Below are 24,849 nucleotides of genomic sequence, written 5' to 3'. Positions count from 1 at the left end.
AATTCATAGAGAGTAGAGTGGTGGTTGTCAAACTCTGTACCCATTAAATACTAACCCCCCATTCCTTAGTATTTAATGGGTACAGAGTTAGTATTTAATGGGTAGTATTTAATGGGTACAGAGTTTGAGTTTTGCAAGGTGAAGAATTCTGGAGATTGCTTGCACAGTAATGTAAATGTACGTAATGCCACCAAACCAAACATTTAAAGATGGTTAAGATGGGAAATTTTAGGTTATGTACATTTTAGTACAATTAAAAAACAAAGGAATTACTTTATCCATGTCCCTTTTTGCAGCATAAAGTGACATTATATGCTTCAGGGCTTAAATGGATGAAGGAGTCACTGAGAAATCATTTACAAGGATTATAAAAGCCCAGATTTATTATGAACCTTTAACTTTGTTATTGGTGGATGGATGCTGATGTGATAGTTTGGAATTATGTCACATAGTTTTGAAAGATTAATATATTACATTTCTTCCATTGATTCATTGTAGTATGCTAGAGTGCACAGTAAGTGAATTTGGGCAGAATATTTTTTTAAAACAAAAATGTAATGCTCAGGTTTTAAATCATATTTTGGCTCTTTATCATTTGTTAGTGTATTTTAAAGATCAATAACTATTAGTGTGGATGACTAAAAAAATAAAGATCCACTTATCATCCTTCTTTCCTCTTATCCCACCTGCATGCACTCCCTCAGTTTCTACATTTATCCAAAAGCCTTTCTTCAACTTTAAGTAAAGGCGCCATCTACTGAGATGCTAGCAACATTGCAGTATGTCCATTTTCTATTAGACTGCTTTGCCTTCAGATACAAAGCAACACTTTGAAAAGTCAAATTGAATTGTTTTCAATTTGAAACTTATTAAAAATATACAAGCACACATCTATTTACTACAAATATACAAATAGTTCAATGAGTTTGAAGATACTACAAAGATAAATCAAACTTTAAGGGACTCAAAACATTTCAGTTTGGGGGCATGTATATACAAGACATGAAATGAAATACATTAAAGACCCAAAAGTCATATTTTTAAAATAAGTGATAACTCTTTAAATAAGAAATATGAAAAAACTAAGAAATTAAAAAATATGAAATGAAAAACATATAAAATAAGAAATATGAAAAAGTAAGAAATGTGCATTGGAAATTTCTTTCTGCACAGTGTAAAATGAATGTTGGGGAATAATTTTTATAGTTTATAGGTCCTTAGTTTTATTGGATATAAAATTTCTTGTAGCCAGGTGCAGTGGTACATGCCTGTAATTCCAATGGTTTGGGAAGCTGAGGCAGGAGGATCACAAGTTGGAGGCCAGACTCAGCAATTTAGTGAGACCTTAAGCAACTTAGAGCCTGTCTCAAAATAAAAAATAAAAATAAATAAAAGGTTGGGATGTGGTGCAGTGGTAAAGTACCCCTGGGTTAAATCCACCCTCCCACACATAATTTTTTTCTTGTGTCTATAGAACATTTTAGGTATGATTCAGTTATTCCCTGTCTTCCTGCTCCATGAGGACAATGCTTTAGTTGTTTTTCTTCACCACTCTCTCCCTTATATGGAAGTCTGTGTATGGCCCTTAGGAAGTCCCCAATAAATATTTAATAGTTGAATGAAGAAAGTGTGTAGGAAGAAATATGTATTCATATCTGCTTTATATTTTGTAAAGCACAAAAGAGTTTCTCACAGAACCTCTTGTTACAACTAGTCTGTTTAGTTCCATTTTAATTATAACCCTGTTCTTAGAACTGTGATCATCATTATTATATTATGGTAGCTAATGCTACAATGTTTGTATCTCTTTACTTCTAGTAATACTTTATATATCTAGTATGATTGTGGGGAGTAAAACATATGAATGTAACTGTAGTTTCTCTGTCCTTTAAATAATTCTGTATGACATATTAAGTTAATGTATTTTCCTGTGTTGTCAAGCAAAGAATGTGAGTAATAGCCTTCTCTAGGTGCTATGCTTTCTTTTTGTTTGTTTTAAAATTTATTATTGTCCTGTGCTATGAAAAAATTCTAATTTGAGGGGCTGGGGATGTGGCTCAAGCGGTAGCGTGCTCGCCTGGCATGCTATTCGGCCCTGGTTCGATCCTCAGCACCACATACAAACAAAGATGTTGTGTCTGCCGAAAACTAAAATGTAAATAAAACTAAAATGTAAATAAAATATTAAAAAAAATTCTAGTTTGAACTTTAGTTTTTCCACTCCCTGGTCACTTCTGTCTTTGTTTCTGGCTCAGACAAGGTTAACCACTCCCTAGCTATCAATTGGACTCTTCTGCTGTGAATCTGCTCTCCTCTAAGAAACAGGGAAACAAATATGATAAGAACTGGATATTAAACAAAATTGAACTTGTCTCTGAATAAGGACCAAAAATCATGGTTTAAGTGTTGAAAACACCCCCTTTCTCATAAAGGGGTGTTAACACCTAATACCACCTAACCATTAGAATAAATCAAGTTTTCTCATAGTATAGGATGTTGTAAAAATAAAAGTTGAATGTGTTTGGAATCTTTATGAACTTTTTCAGTGAAATATATCCCATGGTTAGTTAAGAAAATACACTGGTTATACTCAGTGCCCATTGTATACATTGTACCTTGTCTATCAAGTATGAAATATTTTGTACACACACAGGAAGAAATCTGAGTATTCGGGAATTTGTTTTACCCTTCATGTGTGGTAGAAGATTCATGAAGCTATTATACAGAGACATTTTGAACCTGATACTGTTAGTGTTACCCTGTGGTCCTCTCATGCTAAGGGTGGGTCATGTGCCCTACGCCTCTATGCTATTTCCTTTTCCCCAACAGACCTTTGTGGGTATGAAACAACTATTGATTTCATTCACTCTTTGCCCCCCTCTCAATGCCAGATTCTTAGCTAAATTCTCACCTCTCCTCCATGATGCTGGCAGCATTGTCGAAAACTCCACAGTGGAGGAAATGCAGGGAGGTAAGTTATCTGCTGTGACTTCATTTCTGGCCATCAGGCTGGGAAGCAGTGGCTATTGTACTTTCTGGCCAGCATCACTTGGACCACTTTTACTATATTTTATCGATGATTGAATGAAATAAAGTATTATAAAGTTTGGGTTTTTTGTTGTTTTGATTATGGCACAGCCAGTTTTATTTAGTTTTCTCATGAAAAGGAAAATGTATTGCGGGTATCCAAGGAGCTCATCTGAGGAAGATAGGAAAGGCTTTGTAAGGGTGTCAGGATTTATTTATTTAAAAAGTGAACCTCCAAAAAGTTGCAAGCACAATTCAATGAAGCCCATAAGCCTGGAAGGTTCCATCTAAGTGTTAACTACTGTCTAAATTCTATCCTTTGGATATTGTGCTTCCTTGTTATATTTCTTTAGTCTCCTTCAACTCAAAATAGTTTCTCAGTAATGTCTTGATCTTCATTATCTTTACATACTTGACGGTTACAGGCTGATTATTTTGAAGAACATCCCCAATTTTGGCTTATTTGTTCTTAGGATTGGACTCAGATTAAGCATTCTGTTGGAAGCATCACAGAAGTGATGCTGTGTTCTCTCTTCATCCTACCAGGTGGGTCCATGATCTCGATATGTCTTTCACTAATGACATTAACTGATAATTTTGATAAGTAATGTTGTTAGGTTTCTCCACCAAAATTTATTCATTTTCCATTTGTAATATTTTGTCAGGAAATAGTTTGAAACAAGATAAATATCACATTTCCCATCTACCTTTCATCCAATGGTGTTATTGATATTTCTCACCTGTATTAATCATTGTTATGAGTGACATTCTACTTTTATCATTCCATCAATATTTATTGGTTGGTGTTCTATCATTGAAAAGACTTTTCTCATTTGTATGATCGTTTATGTGGACTAATGGATGCCTGTTTTATTTAATGGGATATAATCTGCTAACATCATTTATTTTGATGCCCAAATTGTAGCAGATTTGGCCATTGAGAGCCCCTTTAAGCTGACCCTGTGTTCTTTTAACACATCTCTGTTCTGTAAGCACTGACATTCTGGTAAAACAAGATGTTCCAGTCTTATCGCTACCTTTGTTGCCCCTATCCTAGAATCAGTTATTTTTCCTAAGTGCTCTAGTTCCTTTTGAAGTAAAGTATTTAGAAAGAGCAGTCTGGTGCTAAATGTGTTCAGTGTTTCGGATTTGCTACTCCTAGATACTGTCAGTGGACAGAGCTGGTGTGTGTACATACACACACCTAACTTCATATTTTTATATCTGAAAATACTTAAAACCATGAACTCATACTGATATCACTAATTTCAATCCAATGCTACAGGTTTATTGTAGCTAAATGCTTTGCATATTTGTGACTCACTTCTCTGACAATAAGCGTCCCTGTCATCCTCAGTACAAGTTGGAGGCAACATAAACAGATAAACTGTTTTCAGGGATGTTTGGAGACAACATAAACAGATAAACTGTTTTCAGGCAGTCCTTAACTACAAATGCTAGATTCAAGTAGAGTATGTCTTTAACATAAGAAATGGTATGAGGGGAGTTAAACTCAGGGTCTGCTTTCCTGACTTTTGTGGAATAACTGGTTTTTGTTTAGTGATTCAAAGGATGTGGGAGAGTCTATCTCAAGTACAGATTGTTTTCACTCCTGCAGACAAGAGGATACAGCCAGTTTCTATTAAGCATATGTGATTGGAGAATTATTACCATTAAGGGCATGTCACTATTGGTGCTTTAGAGTATAAGGTGTTCCACTTAAAATATACAATGTGTTGTTGTTAGTTTTTCATATTCATTTTCCTGATGAGAGGCCACTCAAGAAGCTATGCCACATCTCCCAGTTCATACAGCTAAAGGACTAGGACTCTGGTATTGTCTTCATAAATCCAGCATTTCTAATATTATCCTACTTTATGTAGTAGGAAGTTGTGACTCACCTGGATAGTAAATGCCAAACCTGGGAACCTCACCCATCTTGGGAGGGAGGGGTCTGAGGTTTTCTGATACAGTCTCAGGGCAGCCTCTGCAAGTGCTTTATCACAGGCAGGTCACCCGTGGTTACTTAGTTACCAGGCTATTTACTAAAGCAGCCACTCATTTCACCACAGCTGAATGGTTGGATGCTGCTTTTTTTTTCTGTAAAAGGCTCCTGCCCGTCTGCTCCCTCCCCTTTCTTCTTTCCATGTGCTTTTTAAAAAATGTTTTCGGATTTCATTCTTCTGCTTCCTAAAGCAGATTTCCGGGTTATGCACTCAGCCACTCTATTTTTTTTTGTGAATGTAAGATAAGCCGCGAGGTGTGTGACGTCTGTGGAGTTACCCCTACAAGTTAGAGATCCATGTGAGATGAGCCCGAGATGGCCCATTTTCCAGGCAGAGAGCCACCTTTGGGCAATTGTTGGTCAATGCTCCAAGTCGGAGGGGGACCTTTAAAATAAGCTACCCGCACTTCAAGCCTGCTACCGGCAAGCCATTAATACGGTAACGATAAAGCCCATAACTTTCTGGGGCTCCCTCCCTTACAGCTGGACTCCGGACAGAGCAGGACACCTTTCCCCCAACCGCCCCACACTGCAGCACTTCACTTCCTGCCTGCAGCTTGCCCAGCCCAGCCCAGCCCAGCCCAGCCCCGGACGCCTCTCGAGGAGGCCCGCGCTAGGGGAGCTCCTCCCGGAGCAGCAGCTGGCGGCCACACCCTGCACGTCCAGCCTTCTCGGGCAGCCTTTGGGTTCCTGCGCCCTGCGTGACAAGCCGAAGCCTCGCCTCCGACGACGCCCCTAAGGCTGTTCGTCCGCGGGCCCCTCCCAGCCAGGCCTCCCGCGGGTCCTGGTCGCACTCGAGCGGCCCTCGGCCTCCACCTCCAGTGATTTTCCTGAGCTGGGCCACCCCACGCCTCCGGGACCATGCTGCGCTGGCTGAGGAGCTTTGTGCTGCCCGCGGCGGCTTGCCAGGACGCGGAGCCGCCCACGCGCTACGAGACCCTCTTCCAGGCACTGGACCGCAATGGGGACGGCGTTGTGGACATCATTGAGCTGCAGCAGGGGCTCAAGAGCCTGGGTATCCCGCTGGGCCAGGACGCCGAGGAGGTGGGTCCCTGCTGGGGCGCTGCTGGAGCGCTGGGAGGGCTGCAGGCACTCTGGGGACGCTGCCAGAATCCTGGAGGGTGGCGGCCCAAGGCTCTGCCAGGAAGAAGGCGGCACTGTGGCTTCCAGTCCGCGGATGGGTTCAGAGACTCGGAAAGAGGCGCGCAGCCAGTTAGCCCCATAACAAAAGCTGGACTGAAAGGCTGCGGGTATTTTTCCAGATAACATTAGTATTGTGAACACTCTGGCCCACGGACGCTGTTACAATTTAAACCCACTCCCATGACACTTTTGTTCTGAATGCATCCCGGGGTCTTTACTTGCCTGTTGTAGTCTTGCAAACTTTTAAATCATTTTTTTTTTTTTTTAGCTATCAGACTTAAATGGGCCCCAAGTTCTGTAAAAGATTCATTTTGTGTCTCCTCGAAGCAGCTTTGTTACATAGCCAGTGATATTTACTGTTTCAAATCTGGAAACCAGTGGTTCTCCTCACTTGTTGAGGAGGAATGGCGACATTCCAGTATTTAAGACATTCTTAAATCAATACCCTGAGTATATGGATTGGTTTGAGGGATTGGCCTGTCGCTGAGCAGTTTCACCTCTGAGTCATTTTAATTGTGTTCCTGAAGTTCAGTCCCCTTAGCTGGGTGGAGATACAATGTTTGGAACTTCTCCAACCCCTGATAGAGTGCAAGAGGATACTGTGGCATTCCCTACCCCAAGAGGGAAAGTGATTGGGTTACTAGAGGGCCAACAACTGTTCTAAACTTGAATTTTAAACTCCTCTCTCAATGTCTTTAGTGGTTATAGACCTCTCAGTTTACCATTTCTTCTTGACTTAGAGTTAGTTAGTTACAAGGTTTTTTGTTTTGTTTTGTTTTGTTTGTTTTTTGGGAAACTGCCCATTTTGCCCAAGGTTCATATTAATCATGATTTTATAAAACTTGTGACTATATCTGTAGATGAGTAATTTCATTCCTGATATCTGTCCTCCTCCACCCTCTTTAATCTTGCCATAGATTTGTCTATTTTGTTCACACTTTGAAAGAAACAACTTTTGGTCCTTTTTTGCTGACTGAACCTGATTATTTTCTTTGATTAGTTTCTGTTTATTTCCTTCTGCTTTCTTTGGGTTTATTCATTTGCCTGTTTTCTAATTTCTTGAATCAAATGCATATTCATGAATTTTGAGATATTGTATCCCTTTAATCACTTATTTGGTGGGGTCCCACAAGTATTTTTGGAACTACTTATTTTTGTAATTTAGTTTCAATTATTTTCTGATTTCCAAAATGACTATATCTTTGACTCACATATTATTTAGTGTATTTTAAATTTCCTGATGTATGTTTTTGAGTTGGTTCCTTGAAAATATGGACAAAATAGACAAACCTCTGGCAAATCTGATTAATAAAAAGTGAACCAAAATCAGAAAAAAAGAGTTTAACAGCATATTACAAAATAAGTTATATAAAAACGTGTATATATAGACTTAGGGGTCAGAATGGCACATATGTATCACTGTCATATGTGTATATATTTAGTAAAGATACATAAAATGTATTTTATTCATACATGCGATCTCAATCTCTGTGCTCAGGCCAGGCATTACTAGCCATTCCCAGAGTTCTTACTCTGACTGGTATGCACTCCCATAAAAGGTTAATGGATATTTCTGGATTATAGGAATTAGGTTGCTTTTTCTACTTTTTTTTCCCTTTACTTTTGTATTATTCATTTTTCAATTTAGAAAAATGATTGCAATGCAAGTTTTATAATTAGGTAAGAATTGTTTTTATTTTGGGTAAATATAATTTCATCTTTGGCATGCATTTTGAGCTACCCTCCAGAGAAGAGTTGGTTACTTGCTGCTATGTGTAGGTCCTTTGTCTCACATATCTTTGTTGTTAAAATTTTCAAGTGTTTTATTTTATTTGATTATTGTGGCTTCCACTGAGACCAGCCCTTTTGAGAATGGGTGTGGATCCTGTTTTATTCATTGAACAAAGTAATACAAAAAGATTTAAGGCTATAACCTGAAATACCTGACTCACAAAGCAGTGGCCCATATTTTGATAATAAAAAAGAAAAATTTAAGTAAGTTATTAGAATTTCTATTTCCAGCATAGGTAGGACAAAATAGCCAAAAACATGTTGTATGATCACTAGAAGTTTTGGATAAAATAAGATAAACATCTTTCTACATGAATAGCTAAGTAGTAAGAAAATAAGGAAGATTCAGTCAGGCTGTATAGGTTTACATCATGATTGTTACTTCTGCTGGTTAACTTGAGGCTATTTTCTTAACTCTTCTGCCCTCAGTAACAATAATACCACTTCACAGTGTTATAATGAAGAATAAATGAATTAAAATATAAAAGTAGTGAGACTAACATCTGTATGTCATAAATATTCAACAACTGTTAGCCTTTAACTGTTTCTGTTACTACTAATAAAAGACGTGTCCATCTCCCTCTACGTGGATTAACCAACATCTCTTCACAATTCTACCAGTTTTTTCTCTTCTATATTTTGAGACTCTGCTGCTGGTGTACTCAAATTTGGCATTGTTACCTCTCCCTGGTGAATTGCTCCTTTTTACATTATACCGTTTTCCTACCCTTAGAGCTTGGTTCCCCCATATTTTTAATATGCCTGAATCATTACATGAACCAGAGTGTTTCTCTTAGCCATTTAGTTTTCCCAGTCACCTCTGGTGAAATCTTTAGCATTTGGGTCCCACTTTGTGCAAAGGATAGTATGTGCCCCACACTCTAGTCAGGATGAGATGTTCTTTGTCTACTGGGCAGTGAGTGAGCCAGCCCCCAGCTCTTGTCACTGCCTCTGTCTTTGATCTCTCCTGGTACTAACTGCATCAGTTCTTATCCTCCAAGGAGCAGGAACCAAAATGGGATTGAGTGTGCAAAAGATTTATTGGGAGAAATGCCTGTGCCTGTGAGGGATAAGAGGAAACAGTAGTAAGATGGGGGAGGGGATGTCTTTAGACTTTAGACCATGACACAAGTTTTGTTTTGTTTTTTAAAAGGACTGTGATTGAACCCAGAGCTTCAGGAATGCTAGGCAAGTGCTCTACCACTGAGCCACATCACCAGCCCCAATGATGCAAATTTAGGAAGTGTGTGAGAAAGAAGGATTAGTTTAGGAAGAACTCCAGACCCAAGCATAGTTGTTAGAAAGTCTCAACTAGGTTAATGAATAGTGACTAAGGAAATGCAGTTAAGGCAGTCCTCATTGGCTGCCCAGTGCTAGTGGGCACCAGTGTGCCCACGGTGTGCCTAGACGTTGGTTGGAGCAGCCCAAGGCAAGTGTGAACTTAGCATGAGTGCTGCAGGTTCAAAGATGTGGCAGGAATAGGCTGTCCATCAACTCTGCTTCTACAAACAGGTGTTCTGGAAAGTTTGCTTAGCCACTCATGTCCTTGGCCACCACTCCTTGTGCTAGAAAGATGTGCTTCTTTGCATAGCTTTAGGAGAGAGATCCTTTATGGTTCTTGGATTCTCTTTCTAAAGGATATCCATGAAATAAACTTCAGTCCCCATGGCTTCAGCTGGTTATAACTAAACTTCTATTTCCCTTCTTGACTATCTATTTTAAATCCCACTCATCCACAGCTATAATATCTACAGGGGTTTGTTACTTACCTTCATTCCTGAGGGATTCAAGCTTTTCAGGCCAGTATTGTATGTGTCCATGCATAGTTATAATTGATCAAGGGAGTATCAGGAAGCATCCCTGTGGATCACCCAAGTTCCATATATATTCTTCTTTGTCTCCATTGTGCAAAAGCAGCACTGCCTTCTGCTGATTGGAGTCAATTTACATCTTCCAACTTGGTGATGTCTCGTCTTACCTATTGGTCTCTGGACACAATGAATACAAAATGTCCCAAGGCACCTGTAGTTTGTAGTTCAATGGGATACTTGCTATGTTCCCTAGCAAGAGTATATTATTTTCAGGGGCCAGAAACTAACCCTGCAAAGCTGAGAGTTGTGGGGATGGAAAGGAAAAAGTCCCCCAGTGGATCATTGGGAGTGATGGTGAGGACACTCCTGCTTTTACTTATTGGTTGCTATACTTATTTATTCTTCCCATTGAGGGACTTACTAGAGCCATATAGAGGGCTCTCATTTAGAGCATACACTGTATCCTCAAGGCCATCTTTGTCAAATATTGTCTGCTAGTTGCCTCTTCAGTTGTGCTTTCATTAGACCATTCCACTATTCTGTGAGGTTGGCTGTTCCTAGATGGCTTGATGTTATGCTTTGAATGTGTACCCCCCCAAAATTCATGTGTTAAAAACTCATTAGCAAAAATCATATGGTAATGGTATTTGGAGAGGAATCCTTAGGAAGTTATTCAGATTAAGTGAGGTCATGAGGTGAGGTCCCTCTAATGGCATTAGTGGTTTTGTAAGAAGAGAAGAGAGACCCAAGCTAGCATGTTGCTCTGTCTTGCTGTGTGATGTCTTCTGTCATGACATGATGTAGCAGGAAGGCCCTCACCCAGGGCTGAATAGAAGCCAACACCATGCTCTTGGATTTCTCAGTCTCCAGAGTCATATATATATGAGAACAAAGTAATACAAATATATATATATATATATACACACACACTATATATATAAATTATAAATTTTTGATTCTCAATCACTTTGTTATAGTGACAAGAAAATGGACTAAGATATGTGGTGGATGATATGGCCAGTGATTCCTTGGTTTAGGCCAACTGCTGAACAGTATTTACTGTGAACTGGACAGGCCATGTGCTAGTTCAGTGATTACCTATCTTCTCACCTAAGGACATTTCTCTTTCTATACAAAGTGAATGAATGATTCCTCCCACTGGAAAGTTTTTCTTCTCTACTATTTTTCAAGGTCACTCCTAGATATTGTTGTAATGCAATGCAATATTGCTGTTTTTGTTTTGCACCCATATTGACCCTTTAGTTAACCAGGATCCAGTTTTTCCCTCCTTGTTCATGGGGGAGGGGAGGAAGGACTATGTAAGAAGAACTTCAACAGAGAAGCTCTGCGAAAATTTGGGCCAGGCTGATAGGGAGTCAGCCAAACGTTATTTGTGAGCAAGTCCAGAAATGGTCCAGTTTGAATTCCTCACCATGTCCAGTCACTGGATGGAAGCAGCCCAGGGAAATGATGGCAGTGGAGCTCACTGTGGTGCATCTGAAGGTGCCAAGACAAGAGACTAGAGGATGCCAGTCAGCTGTGTTCCCCACAGCAGGACCCCTTGAAGGAAGATCTGTGAGTTATAGCTCCATGGTTCCTATGACATGGAGAAGCTCTTTGGAGTCCTTAATAATTTTTAAGATAGTAAAAGCATCTTGATACCAAAAGTTTTGAGAATTTTTGATTGATTTTTATGATACTCCATTTCATAATTGTAGCATGTGTTACCAATTCTTTATTGTTTATCATTTTATTGAGAGTTTCAAAATGATTATAAGTGAAATGGTAGTGAATCCCTGGGTATTCATGTTTTTTCTTTCATTTTGGCTTGCTTATCTTCATAGGACAAATTTTGAGGAATGGAAATTTCAATTTACCAAAATGAAAATTATGAGGAGCACAAAATCATGGTGAGCAGCTGGCCATTTTACCCAAGCTCAGTTCTTGCTACTTAACAAAGGTGTTCAGTTAGCTTGGGAAATTCTAGGCCATTTTAAAACTAAGTTGTTTGCCTGATTTTCATAGTCACCTTTTTTACTGTGACTTTCTTAGGAGATATAGAATTGAAGGCATCATAGGATTATTGAACTGAGGAGATAACTGTTATGGACTGAATATTTGTATCTACCCAGTCCTATGTTGAAATGCTAACCCCTGAGGTAATAGTCCTCAATGGGACCTAGGTGAGTAGGTCCTGAGGATGGAGCCCTCATGAATGGGATTTGTACTCTTATTATAAGAGATCCAGGAGAGCTCCCTTGCCTCTTCCACTATGCCCTCAGCAGATACTGAATCTGATAGTGTTTTGATCTAGGACTTCAAACTTTAGAACTGTGACAAATAAATGTCTGTTGTTTGAGCAAGTACATGGTAATAGTAGTCCACATGGACTAAAACTGATGTAAAGAGCAGGAATGGAACTAGCATGCTCGAAGAGTTCCATTCTTTGTGTGAACTGACCATATATTTATAGTCAAATTTAAACTTTACTCAGGCTTTAATTTTATTATTCTTAAAATATAGATATCTCCCTTGCCTCCTGGACAGAGCTTTTAACAAGAGCACATGTGACTGGGTATGAAACTTCACATTAAAAAAAAACAAAACAGAAACCTTTAAAATGTGGTTTCACATGTACTAGATTATGAACTCCCTGAGGACTCTCAGTTCTCATGGGGATACTGTGTGCTGAACAAGTAGGTAGTGTCAGCAGAGTGGCTGTGTCAGTAGAGTGGCTGGACTGGGTACTCTGATCTAGGGGCTTTTCTAATTCTTATATTCTACAAGTTTTGATTATCTGTCTGGAGAAGAGACATTTTACAACTAAAAATGGAATAGAATCACATACAAAAACAGCAACTTAGCAAATGTTTATTGCTTTGAATAGAAATTCTTTTCAGCATTCCATTGCATGAGATAATTCCTCTGTTAACCAGGAGGATTTATTCCATTAAAATATATCAACCAACAGAACCATTTTAGCTTTTGGAACGATACTAAGAAACATGATATCCAAGTCATAGAGGTGCATTTTAAGGCATCTCAGCAGGGGGATTATGGTACAAGAAAAACAATGGAATTACAATTACATGTATGTTAGATGTTCTAAATATATAAAATCTGTGTCTTTTCCTTTTTTTCTTGACTTATATTCTAAAATACGATATTATTTTTTTTTTCATTGTGGAAATAAAGTTTCTAAAAAAAGGAAAAAAAAATAAAGGGAAGAACTTCATAGTAAGGCCTTGTACCCTTTCTGTCTTGACAGCATTCTAAAACGTTCAGTCCCTTTCCCAAACCCCCAACCTTCTGTGTTCCCTGTGGGGGCCACAACTGTGTATATTTACTCCATTTATTTCCTTTTCTCTGCCTGGGCTTTCTCTCATTCTGCCTAGTAGATTTTTACCATTGTTTAAGGCCTTATATCACTTTTATAATTTTACCCTAGCCCATTCAGAATTATCTCCTTTATCAGTATTCAAGTTATGGCATTTACAAATAAATAAGTTTCCACAAGAAAATATTCTGGAAGTTGCTGTTTAACTTCTTTTGATCACTCCGAGTTAAAAAAAAAAAAATCTTATCTTTTTAAGAATATATGTGTGTGTATGTGTGTGTATATATATACATATATATATGTATGTGTATATATATATATATATATATATATATATATATATATGGATTTATGAAAAGAACAAAAAGATTTGTTGAGAAAGTTTGAGTTTGAAGCCTCACTGTGAAACATGGACCATCATGTTTACTACACATTAACTGTTGCAGTGCATATAGTGGTTATAGGCTGTACAATCAGGACGGGATCCAAATGTTTTTATTACTCACTAGACTTATGGCCTTGGGAAAGTCATTTAATGCCCAGAAGCTCCAGATATAAACTAGGAATGTCTAATAACTCACCAAATAACACAGTGTAAATATTCAGTGCATTCAGTCAATGTTTTTGAATGGTGCCAGCAGTGTTCAATAAACTGTGTGTATAGTGGTAAACAAGACAAAGGGGGTCTATCATTGTAGTCTTGAAATTCTACCATACTAGGCTCTGTGTATTACTTAAATGGGGACTAAAGAATAATAAATAATGAACAAGGTAATTTCAAAAAGTGGAAGGAGCTATTCAACAAAAAGACTTGCTTGTTATTGGATGAGACTATTAGCCTTATGGCTGCTCTCTTATTAATTCTGCAAATGCTGTCAGGCTATTTTCCTTCTTACTTTGCCTAAGACTTCTGTGTTTTCTTTTTGGTCCTTTAGAAGCTTATTCTCTATCTGAACATGTCATCTATAACTCTTGGCCACTGCCTGCTTCCCCTGCAGAGCTCAGGGAAGGAATGTTTCTTGTGAAATATAAGCTCCTCTTTTGTGGAACAATACACTCTTGACTGGGCCACAGTGCATCTTGTGAAACAACTAGACATTTGCCACTGCTCAACCGTTCTGGGGGAAATGTTTATTGCGCAGCCTAAGGTAGTACTTATGACTAAGCACAGTGCAATCTTCTCCTAAAGGGAAACCCACCATATTTCAAGCACATGTAATGGTCCTCTTTATGTTTCCAATACGTGACATGATATGTAGAGCTAACAGAGAACAGCTGACGTAATTTTCCTTATGAATTTTAATATTCCCCTTTTAAAAGAGCATATTATTTAGGGAAATAAATTACAAAAAAAGTGGAGATTTTTTACAGTGACCCCACACTTCCAGTGGAACAGGAAGGGAAAACACGCAGAGGGAACATGCAGAGGAAGCCAGGGCCCCTGTGGTTCTGGAGGGTGGGGATTAAAAACCCACAGATGTTGTTTCTGAGTATCTCCCACCTTCTCCGTGGGACACCAATTTACTGAACTTCTGCCCATTCTGAGATTATCCTCCCCGTGTGCTCTAATAGCTGTTAAAGGATAGAATGGCTTTGACAGAAAACATTGTAGATACTGAGTGAAAAGAAAGAAGAAAACAACACCACTGCTCTCTGCAGGTGGGAGGTGGGAATGGGGGAATCATAGAAGGAAAGGCCCACAAGGGCAGATTTTCATTCATTTCCCAATATTTTGGCAGGAAATCTCCAGCACCTCAACCCTAAAAGGATTTCTAACATTTGCAACCTATTAACTTAAAAAAAAAAAAGAGTTGGTGGACTTTAACTCTGGCCATTTTACCTACCAGTCTCAAGTCCCAACACTCATACCCACTTTTCCAAAAAAGTAAGCTCTACTTTTTAGACAGCCCTGTGCTGGGATCTCTGGAAGTTTCTGGAGGAAGGAGCTAAGTCACCCCCTCTCAGCTCTACCTGCAGTGGAAAGAAAGCATGTGGTCAGCTGACCTGCTAGTGTGACCTGAACTCCATGGCCTCCCTTCCTGGTGGCCCCTAGTGCTGGCCATCTGGTTCGGCCCTGCATTTGCCTTGATGCGTTGCTCCTCAGGAAACCCTCTGCTTCCTGCATAGGTACATGCAGAGGTGCTTTGTTTTTGGCAGCTCCCAGGAGGCTGCTATCTTAGGTGTCTTTCTCACTGCGCTCCTGGTGGGCAGAGTTTCTCCTTATCTCACTTCTGGGAACTTCTGCCTCTGGGGGATGCAGAGACTGCAGCATGGACCATTACTGCCTCCTGAGGCACAGATGGATGATCTCTGTAGTAATCTCTTTTGGTACCTGGACTACAATGAAGATGGGACCCTGAACATCCTTGAACTTCAGAAAGGCCTGGAGAATCTAGGGGTCATTCAAAACCTAAAGGAGGATGAGGAGGTGGACTTCTTTGGTGTTTTGATCAGAGCTGCTGTGGCTGGGAGCCCTGGAGGGGTCTCTGGGAGAGTGGTAAAGCCAAATTTACATGTTCCCAAGCTTGACCAGAGCCGCTAGTGTTCCGGGGTCTATCAAAGTTACTGTTTATTAAGCAGCCAATACTTTTCTCAAGTATCTCAGTTTTCTCCCTGGCTATACTAAAATTTCCAACTTGGGATTAGTTTCCAATTGATGACTCAAAGTGGCCACCTGTCTTTAGCAGCCTAGGTGGGCATTTAGTCTCAAGATGCTCCCTCTGGGGTTTGGGGACTGGAAGAATCATTCTACCTGTGTGACTAGTGGAGTGGTTGCTGGGAGTTCCCTCATGTTAGGTTTTAGTTTCTTTTCCTGGAAGGAGTACAGTCTGAGTGGCTGTCTTCTTGGGTTTTTAACACTACTGAGGTTTCCTCAATCAATCATGCCTTAATTATCAGACCTTAACCACAAGATTGAGCTTGGACATCATTTTTTTCTGAACCTTTCTCTTTCTAACAGGCCAAATTACAGGCTCTTTCTCAATATGTACAGCCTCGTGAATAATTCTATTCCCAATAATTCTATTTCCAACTTGTTTTCTCTCTGGAAATGATTACTGTCTATACTTTCTGATTATATTTGCTCTTTTGATATTTGACCAAGCAGACATGGTGATCCTTGAGAGTAAAGAGTGTAAATTTATTTCAGACTATTGGTACTTTCTGATCACAAAAATGTCTGTTGAGTTCTGTCATATTAAAATTTAGTAAAACTCTTCCTATTAGCCACATGAATTTAGGAGTCTTTATTTTAAACATCTATTTAGTTGGTATCAGTTGTATTTCACACACATTCCATACACCAAGCACTGCATCCCGGTTTCTTCAACTTTTACTATGGTTTGGATAATTGTCCCCCAAAGGTCAGTGTGTTAAAGACTTTGTCCTGGCTGTGGTGCTATTGGAGATGTGGAACCATTAAAATATGGGACATTTGGGGAAGTTTTCCAGTCATATGGGGATGTACCCTGGAAGGGGATATTGGCACCTTTGCCCTTCTCTTTCTTTGCTTTCTAGCCATCATGAGGTGAGTAGCTCTGCTCTACCACACACACCTTGATAATATGCTGCTTCATCACAGGCCAAAGGCAAGAGGGCTAAGGGACCATGGACCGAAACTGAGCCAAAATAAACCTTTCCACCTTGATCCTCTCAGGTATTTTGTTATAGTGCTGGGTAGCTGAGGAACACTTCTGTGATCACAGAGGCCTGGAGTGGATGCTGTCTCTGGAACAGTTCAGTCCAAAACATTTTCTCTGTATATGTTTCCAATTACTGAAAAAACAAAACACAGCCAAACCCTGAAGTATTTTTCCTTTTCCTTTTAAAGTTGAATGTTCTTCATGAATTCTCAGTCTCACGTGTCCCTAGCTTTCCTAGTAGGATATTCATTTATATAGACTGAGAATTCAACTGATTTAGAGAAAAGATAGAAACTTTCATTGTATTGTTAAAATGCAAGAGAAAGTTTTTATTTTGGTAGCTATCTAATGGGTTTTTTTGAATGATACTCTGTTTTGTTTTGCTCTTTACTATGCCTACAACAACCTGCCCAAGAAACCAGCCCCTTATCTAAAGTAAACAGACCAGGAAACCAGTTTATGTCAGATTTGTAGAAAGTCAGATTTCTATTTCCTGAGACAGTCCAGAAAACTAAGCAGTAACTTCTGTAACTTTCAGCCCCAGACGGCTGGGATTCCATTAATTTAAGACTCCTAAAGCTTACCCTGACAGCTTATTTAATTTTCATCCTGACTTAGGACCAACTTAGGACCAACCAAAGAAGGCCAAATATGCAGCCTTAAACAGTCACACAGGATGCTTCTACCTCTTGTTATCTGGCCTACAGCTTCCCTGTGCCCACAGCCTCCAATCCGGGAGAACCCCGAGCCTCCCTTTCCTATTGTAGCCTTCCTACTTCACTGGCCTGTGAGTCTCTGCCAATCATGTCCAATGGATGCTGACTTCCTTGCTATACCTAGTCACAATAAATAGTTTTTGTTTACTCTTTTAGTTGGATTTCATTGTTTTCACAGAGGAATATGCTAGATAATTCAAAAGGGACAAGTTAGTTTTTTATATTATTGTTAAATTAGAGTCATCAGGTGATTGTCACTCTGGAAGTCTGCTTACTATAAGAGAGGTTGCAATTTCAATCCCCTTTCCAAATTATAGATGTTCACTAATATTTCCAATGACCAAAATATGAACTTCTTAGTTGAATCTTAAGTACATAGATGGGATTCATAAATGCTATGACATTTTCTTTTGGGTGATGCAAATCTTGAATGTGTTTTTGTTTCAGAGAAAATTGTGAAACTTTATTAAGAAAATTTAATTAGTCAACAACATGTATGTCTTCAGCTTGTCTTCTTTTTAACTTATGACTGTACATCACCTGATCACCTGTTTCTGGAATTTTAGCACACTCTAGATTAGGTGAAATCCTCTTTCACATCTGGGCCATCTTCACCCTCACATACAGTACTTTTTATACTCATTTCCAGGCAGTCAACATTAAGTTTAGGTTCTCCTTCAAGTTCATCCACAACAATTTCCTCTTTCTCCTCCTCTTTCTCTCCTTCTTCCTCTTCCTCTCTTTCTCCTTCTTCCTTTCCTCCTCTTCCTCTCCTCTTCAGTTTGAATAACCTGACTTTTAATTGGTGGTGGTTTCTCTTAAGAATTTTTTCTTTTACCCTGTTCTTTAGAGCAATTATAGGTTTAATTTGCACTGGAAGTTTCTAGACCATCTCCTCTTCCTCTAGATCTAGATTTTACTAGTGCACTCATAGTTCACACACAGGTGAAACCAGTCAAGACTAGGAATGCGGTCCACCCAGGAACAGCCCTGCTCACTGCACACTGTTGTATATATTTTGAGTAATCAGGAAATGATTTCTAGGTGAACATTATTCTCAATCTAATTTGTAAAATGAATCAATTTGTAATAATTATTTTCCAGTGACATAATAGAAATTAATTTGCTTTTAAGACAGTTAGTAGTAATTGGTATTATTTTAATCAAGGCCATTTAGGATGTAGATAAGATAACCACAAAACCAGCCAAGTCAAAAAAGGCTAGAATTCTTTAGAGATACCCTTTGTCAGGCTAAGGAAGCATGTCTCTAATTCTAGTTTGCTTACAGTTTTTAGCCATCAATGATGTTGAATTCATCAAATGCTAATTAAGATAATCATACGACTTTTTCTTTTTCTGTTAAATAAAAAAAAATTAACCCTATCGGGCTTTACTGGAATATATTCACCTCATTCATTATATATATAGACATGTGTACATGCATACACATATAGTATATTTTCTGTTTTATTAAGTATTAGGTTTTATTTGCTAACATATTTTTAGGAGTTTTGTGATTTTTTTAATTATAGTGCTTTCAGTTTCCTTTTTTTGTGTGTGTGACATTCCTGTTAGGTTTTGGAATCAAGAGTATACCTGCCTCATAAAATGAATTTGAAAATGTTCCCACCTTTTCAATTCTCTGGAAAATTGGTATTTTATTTTTTTCTTAAAAGTTTGTTAGACATTACTGTTAAAACCTTGTGGGCCTGAATTTTTCTTCATGGGAATGCTTTAAAATTACAGGTGATATTTCTTTAATATTTATAGGACTACTCAGATCTCATTGTCTTTGGTTTTTTTTTTTTTTTTTTTTTTTTTTTTTTTTAAGTAGTGAGGATTGAATCTACGGTTGTATAAACACTGAGTTACATCTCCAGTTCTTTGTGTTTTTTAATTTTTATTTTTTTTATTTTGAGAAAGGTTCTCTTCAAGTTGCTAAGGGCCTTGCTAAGTTGCTGAGGCTTGCCTTGAACTTGTGATCCTTAGCCATTGAGATAACAGGTGTGTGCCACTGAGCCTAGCTTAAGCCAATTTTTAATAAGTTCTCTTTTTCTAGGCATTTTTCTCTAATTTCATTTATATATTTTTTGATATAAAGCTGTTCTTAATGTCTTTAGTGTCTCTAATGTCTAGGTATTTCTATTTATTTTCTGACATTGATTACTTGCCAATATCAAGAGTTTATCAGTTTTATTGATATTTTCAAACAGCTTCTCATGACCTTGCTAACCCTCTCAGTAGTGTTTTCTTTCACTCTTTATTTTTTCTTTCACTTTCTTTTTGTTTATTTTATTTTTATAAGTTTCTTGAGATTGAGATGAGCTTCAATGATCCATTATTTCCTGAAAGCCTTTCTTCTTTCCTAATTATGCATTTTAAACCATAAATCTCCCTACAAGAATAGCTGTAGTTGCAGATCCCAAGTTCTGATCTTTCTGAGTCTAGGGTTATAGTTCTGATCATTATACTATCTTGTAGCGATGCAGTGATATTTACCCAGAAAAGCATGAACATCAGTCCAACAAAATTTATAAGCTTTGGGTGGTTGATTGTGAATATCTTAATTGGTGGTAGCAAAGGTATACATGTAATATCAAATAGCATAAGGTCTTATTTTTTAATTGAAAATAATTATTTCTATTAATATAAAAGTGGATAGTTTGATATGACAGCTTTTCTAAGTATCATCTGTAGGAAAAGAATATTTAATTTTGGTAATCAAAGGGGAAAATTCTATGTTAGACATTTAAATTCTGTGTTCAATCTCAAGTCAAGTGGAATAGTTGCTTTTATTACAGGCCTGTGTGATAATGGATAATGACATAATGGCAAAAAAATGTTCCTTTAATCTTGTAGGAAGAGAACATATCTGTTTGAAGTATGTATATAATTTAATACTTTAATCCATATTAGCAATAAAATATCTCTTATTTTTTTCTTGTAGAAAATTTTTGTTACTGGAGATATCAACAAAGATGGGAAGCTGGATTTTGAAGAATTTATGAAGTACCTTAAAGACCATGAGAAAAAAATGAAATTGGCATTTAAGAGTTTGGACAAAAATAATGATGGTGTGTCTTTTTCTTCTATTCCTCATCAACTATGAAGAACTACTTCTCAGGTTTCCAGGAGTCTAAAATGATGCAAATTTAGTCTCTCTCTTTTAAGATAGCAACTAATACCTGTTTAAAATAATAAAAAATATTTTAGTATTGTGATTTTTATGTAGAAATCATAGTATTAGTGAAGAAAGCTGTTGTTAGCTTTGTCTATTGACATATAATGTTAACTATGGAACTTTACGATGATTTGATTGGTTAAAAATAATAATTCTTTTGGCATGAACACTGAATATTCTAAAATTTGAAAAGGTTTCATATTCTCTTACATTTGATAGTCATTTTGGCAGAATTAATTTAGAGAAGATACTCTCTGATCCTGAAAATTAGAAAAAAAAATAGTGTGTAGACCTTTAGCTATGTACCTTCTGGTTGGACTTATGGCTTCTCTATGTAGAATAATAGCCAAGAAGGAGATGAAGCTTCCTTAGGATCAGTTGCCTGATAATCAGCAGCGGTCAGTTATCCCCATGTGTAAATTATGCACACATCAGTTGTCCATTTCAGAAAATTCGGAGTCAAACAGGACATAAAGATGAAATTTTAATGATTCAATTTTAGTAAATGTGAAGGGTTCCCTTAATTTGTCTTTTTTTAAAAAAATATATATTTTTAGTTGTTGATAGACCTTTATTTTATTTATTTATATGTGGTGCTGAGAATCGAGCCCAGTGCTTCATGCATGGTAGGCAGATGCTCTACCACTGAGCTACAACCCCAGTCCCTTAATTTATCTTTTTTTTTGGTATATTTGAAACAGTTTTTCCTGATAGGTTCATATTTTTATTTAGCAGATTTCTTTAAAGCAAAGCACATAGAGTAGATCCTCATGATTCATGAACTCTGTATTTGTGAATTTGCCTTAAAAGTAACCTTGAAATGTATATTCACAGCACTCTCAGCCATTTGTGGGCATGTGCAAAGCAATGGAATATTTGAGCTGCTCAATATGTACATTCCTAGCTGAGGGAAAGAAGGTGACATCTGCCTTTTTATTTCAACTCTCAGACTATAAACATGTCCTTTTCAAGGTCTATTTTGAACAATGTATTTTGTGTTCTTGTACTTTTTACGGGGATATTTTTTGCTTTTCAAAATGTTCCCTAAAAGTAGAGTTGAAGTACTGTCCTGTGTTCCTCATGGCCAGAAGGCTATGGTGTGCTACATGGAGAAAATACATGTTAGATAAATTTCTACAAGCTTTCGAGGCTAAGGTAGGAGGATCGAAAGTTCAAGGCCAGCCTCAGCAAGTTAGGCTCTGTCTCAAAATAAAAAGTAAAATATGGCTGGGGGTGTGGCTCAGTGGTTAAGTGCTACTGGGTTTCCAAGAAATGACATGTCTTTTAAATAGAAACACACATGAGACAAGGTTAGGTTTTGGTCAGTTGATGAAGATGTGATTAGAAGATGATAGGAACTTAACGCTGAATTTTCTAGAGGAGCAATGGTTCAATAGTTGCTAATCCAGCATTTGCCATTGACTACTGTGAATAACAAGAATTAAATGTAAATCTTCAAGAATGTGGTTATCAAGGAGAATTATCAGAATGTTGTTTGAAGCATTTCGCTGTTATAGTTCATGCCTTTTACTGCCCTTGTATTGTCCAGGTTCCTCTCCCCAAGAGGATTCTCTCAGAATCCTGTCATTTCTTTAGGATCCCTGTCTTAGTTAAAGTCTTTCCTTTCACCACTAACAGTGATTTTTGTTTTTGTCTCTTCTTGAGAAGTTTGCTACTAATGCTGCTTTGACAGAATTACCTCTGTTTGTTATGTCCTATTTCATGTAGATCAGTCTTTGGATCCTCAGTCTGAGCTGCTCAAGGGAAATTTAGTCTGCTTACATTTATTGCTTATACTTTGTTCTTCCTCTTCTGGTTGTTCTCCTGTACATAAATATGTCTGATTTCCCTAACACTAAAATTTTTCTCTCTCCCGTTGTTTTCCTAACCTTACTCTCTTTATTTTTACTGCTGGATTTCTCAAAAAATACTCCACACTCTTTGGTTCCATTTCTTCATTTTCTACTTGTCTTTAACCAATTGGATAATATAACATTGTGCATGATAAATGTCTGTTCATTTGTTAAACAATGGATATGGTGATTTTTTAAATGAATCCTAGTTTAATTGAATATACCTGAGAGTTGGAAGATCTTGATTTGAATTTCAGTTCTGTTATTTCTTAATAACATCAGTTGGTGAGACCACTTGAGCTTCTTCTTCAGAGGAAAATCATTATTATCTACAAGGCTGTTATGATTACTGAAAGAAATAGGATGTCTATACTTGTTTAATGTATTTGTTAAATTTTGCATATTGATGTTATAATATGTATTTAAGCAGACAGGGTTTACCTAAATGCATAGTTTTGCCTTCGTCTTTTCAAACTTTCTCTTAAATAAGTGATTTGAAATTCAAAGTTTCTAAGGTAGTTGTTAGTTCTAAGTTTATAATCTTTTCATTTCCTTAAAGGAAAAATTGAAGCTTCAGAAATTGTCCAGTCCCTCGAGATATTGGGTCTAACTATTTCTGAACAACAAGCAGAGTTGATTCTTCGAAGGTAAGCTCTTTACTGTGTTGACAATTATTTTTTACTCTCATTTTAATATCCCGCATTAGAGAACTGCATTTGTATGTGTGACTTTAAAACACTTTCCGGTACCTCACCATTCCTCATTACATACATCCAGCATCAATCATTCCTCTTCCTCCCTGTTCATTTGTATGCACTTGTATATTATCTACAATGAAGGAACGGGAGAGGGATGCTCAGAGTGCACTCTTTCTTGCAAGGCCACAGGGGCAGCAGGACATTAATAAGGTGTTAAATCTAGAGATAATGAACCAAGGGCTTGGGTATTGCATTTTTCTTTTCTTTTTTTCTCTTTCATTTGGTTCCTAATGTGACAATAGAACTGGATGTTTCAAGATAAGGAGTCTAGCAGATTCTTCAGATTATTTAATCTACATGTGACTGGATAAAAATATTCCAAAGCTTTCCTAGTTTTCAGAGAAGTACTGATTTAAACTTAAAGAACACAGAGATGCCAATTTGAATACTGTTGTCCAGTTCAAATATTTAGTAAGATAAAACTTTACAAATGCAAATGTTTTATTTCACAGGATGGAGCCATAACCTCTGAAGTATAGGGGTTTTCAAATACACTTTTGTTATAAATACAAGGCGGGTACCAATTTTTTCATGATAAAAGAAAACAGGAAAGGATGCTTACATTATATTAATATTCTCCTGAATGTTTTCAGTTTTCACACTATCTACAAGTTTCTTATTAGTGGCTTTATTATCAAATTTATTTCTTTTTATATCTGTATATTACTTCATAGAAATATAATATTTCTTACAGGAAAATACAGTAGCATTTTCTTCCTTTCTGTTTAGAATTTCTTTTATAAGCAGCTGTCCAACAGGAGGTTTGAAATCTCAAGTTTGTGCCTGGAGTTATTTTTGTTAGCACTGGATAATAAAAGCTTTCCTGGATAAGTAGAAAACTAAAACATGAAAAAGAGATACAAAGAATTTTGATGGTGGGATATTGAGCATATAAAAATCTGCTTCTAAAGTTGCATTTGCACAAAAAAGTGAAGATTTTTTTATCTTGATCTAAGAACAGAAATCATATTTCTCTATTCCCTATGATGGCTTTAAAGATAATGCCAATTCTAAATCCAAGTAGCAGAACAGATCAAGGTGTATTAGTTAGCTTGGTCTGCCATAACAAAATACCACAATTGACATGTACTCAATAACTTAGAAGTCAAAGAGGAAACTAAATGGAAATTCAAGAATTATACTGATTTGATAACATTAAAACTTGAGGGATATTTCTAAGATGGTACTTGGGGGAATTTTATAATCTTACAACTTTTATTAGAAAAGGGTCAAGGCTGAAAATTAATGTGCTAAGTTAGGGGAAAGAAATCAGGATAATCTTGATCCTCAGGGATAGAGTACTTGTCTGTCAAGTGTGAGGCTCTGGGTTTGATCCTCACCACCACATCAAGATAAGTAAACAAACTAAAGACAGTATGTTCATCTACAACTTAAAAAAATATTTTTAAAAAATTAATCAGGATAATCTCAAAAAGGATAAAAGGGAGAGATAATAAGACAGTAGTGGAACTAGATAAAAAGTCAAAAAAAGGCAAAGTTGGTGTTGAAAAAGAAATCTCTGGAGAGATTGAGGGAAAAAAAGAAAAATGAGATGTAAATATGTTTAATTGCAAATAGATACATCG

At 37.3% G+C, this 24,849-nt stretch overlaps 1 protein-coding gene across 1 annotated transcript in view; it reads left to right on the top strand.

The window, feature by feature from the left end:
- Positions 1-5,675: 5,675 nt before the first annotated feature.
- Positions 5,676-24,849, top strand: part of Slc25a24 (solute carrier family 25 member 24) — a 47,804-nt gene continuing 28,630 nt past the window's right edge. Inside the window, exons 1-3 of the mRNA XM_076861721.1 lie at positions 5,676-6,076; positions 20,419-20,545; positions 23,065-23,152. Coding sequence (XP_076717836.1) covers positions 5,894-6,076; positions 20,419-20,545; positions 23,065-23,152 — 398 coding nt within the window. The 5' untranslated portion in view covers positions 5,676-5,893. The remainder of the gene's footprint in view (positions 6,077-20,418; positions 20,546-23,064; positions 23,153-24,849) is intronic.

This window comes from Callospermophilus lateralis, chromosome 7 (genome assembly GCF_048772815.1).
Source record: "Callospermophilus lateralis isolate mCalLat2 chromosome 7, mCalLat2.hap1, whole genome shotgun sequence".
Classification (NCBI taxonomy): Eukaryota; Metazoa; Chordata; class Mammalia; order Rodentia; family Sciuridae; genus Callospermophilus; species Callospermophilus lateralis.
The sequence above is the reverse complement of the archived record's forward strand: the minus strand, read 5'-3'. Positions and strand labels throughout refer to the sequence as shown.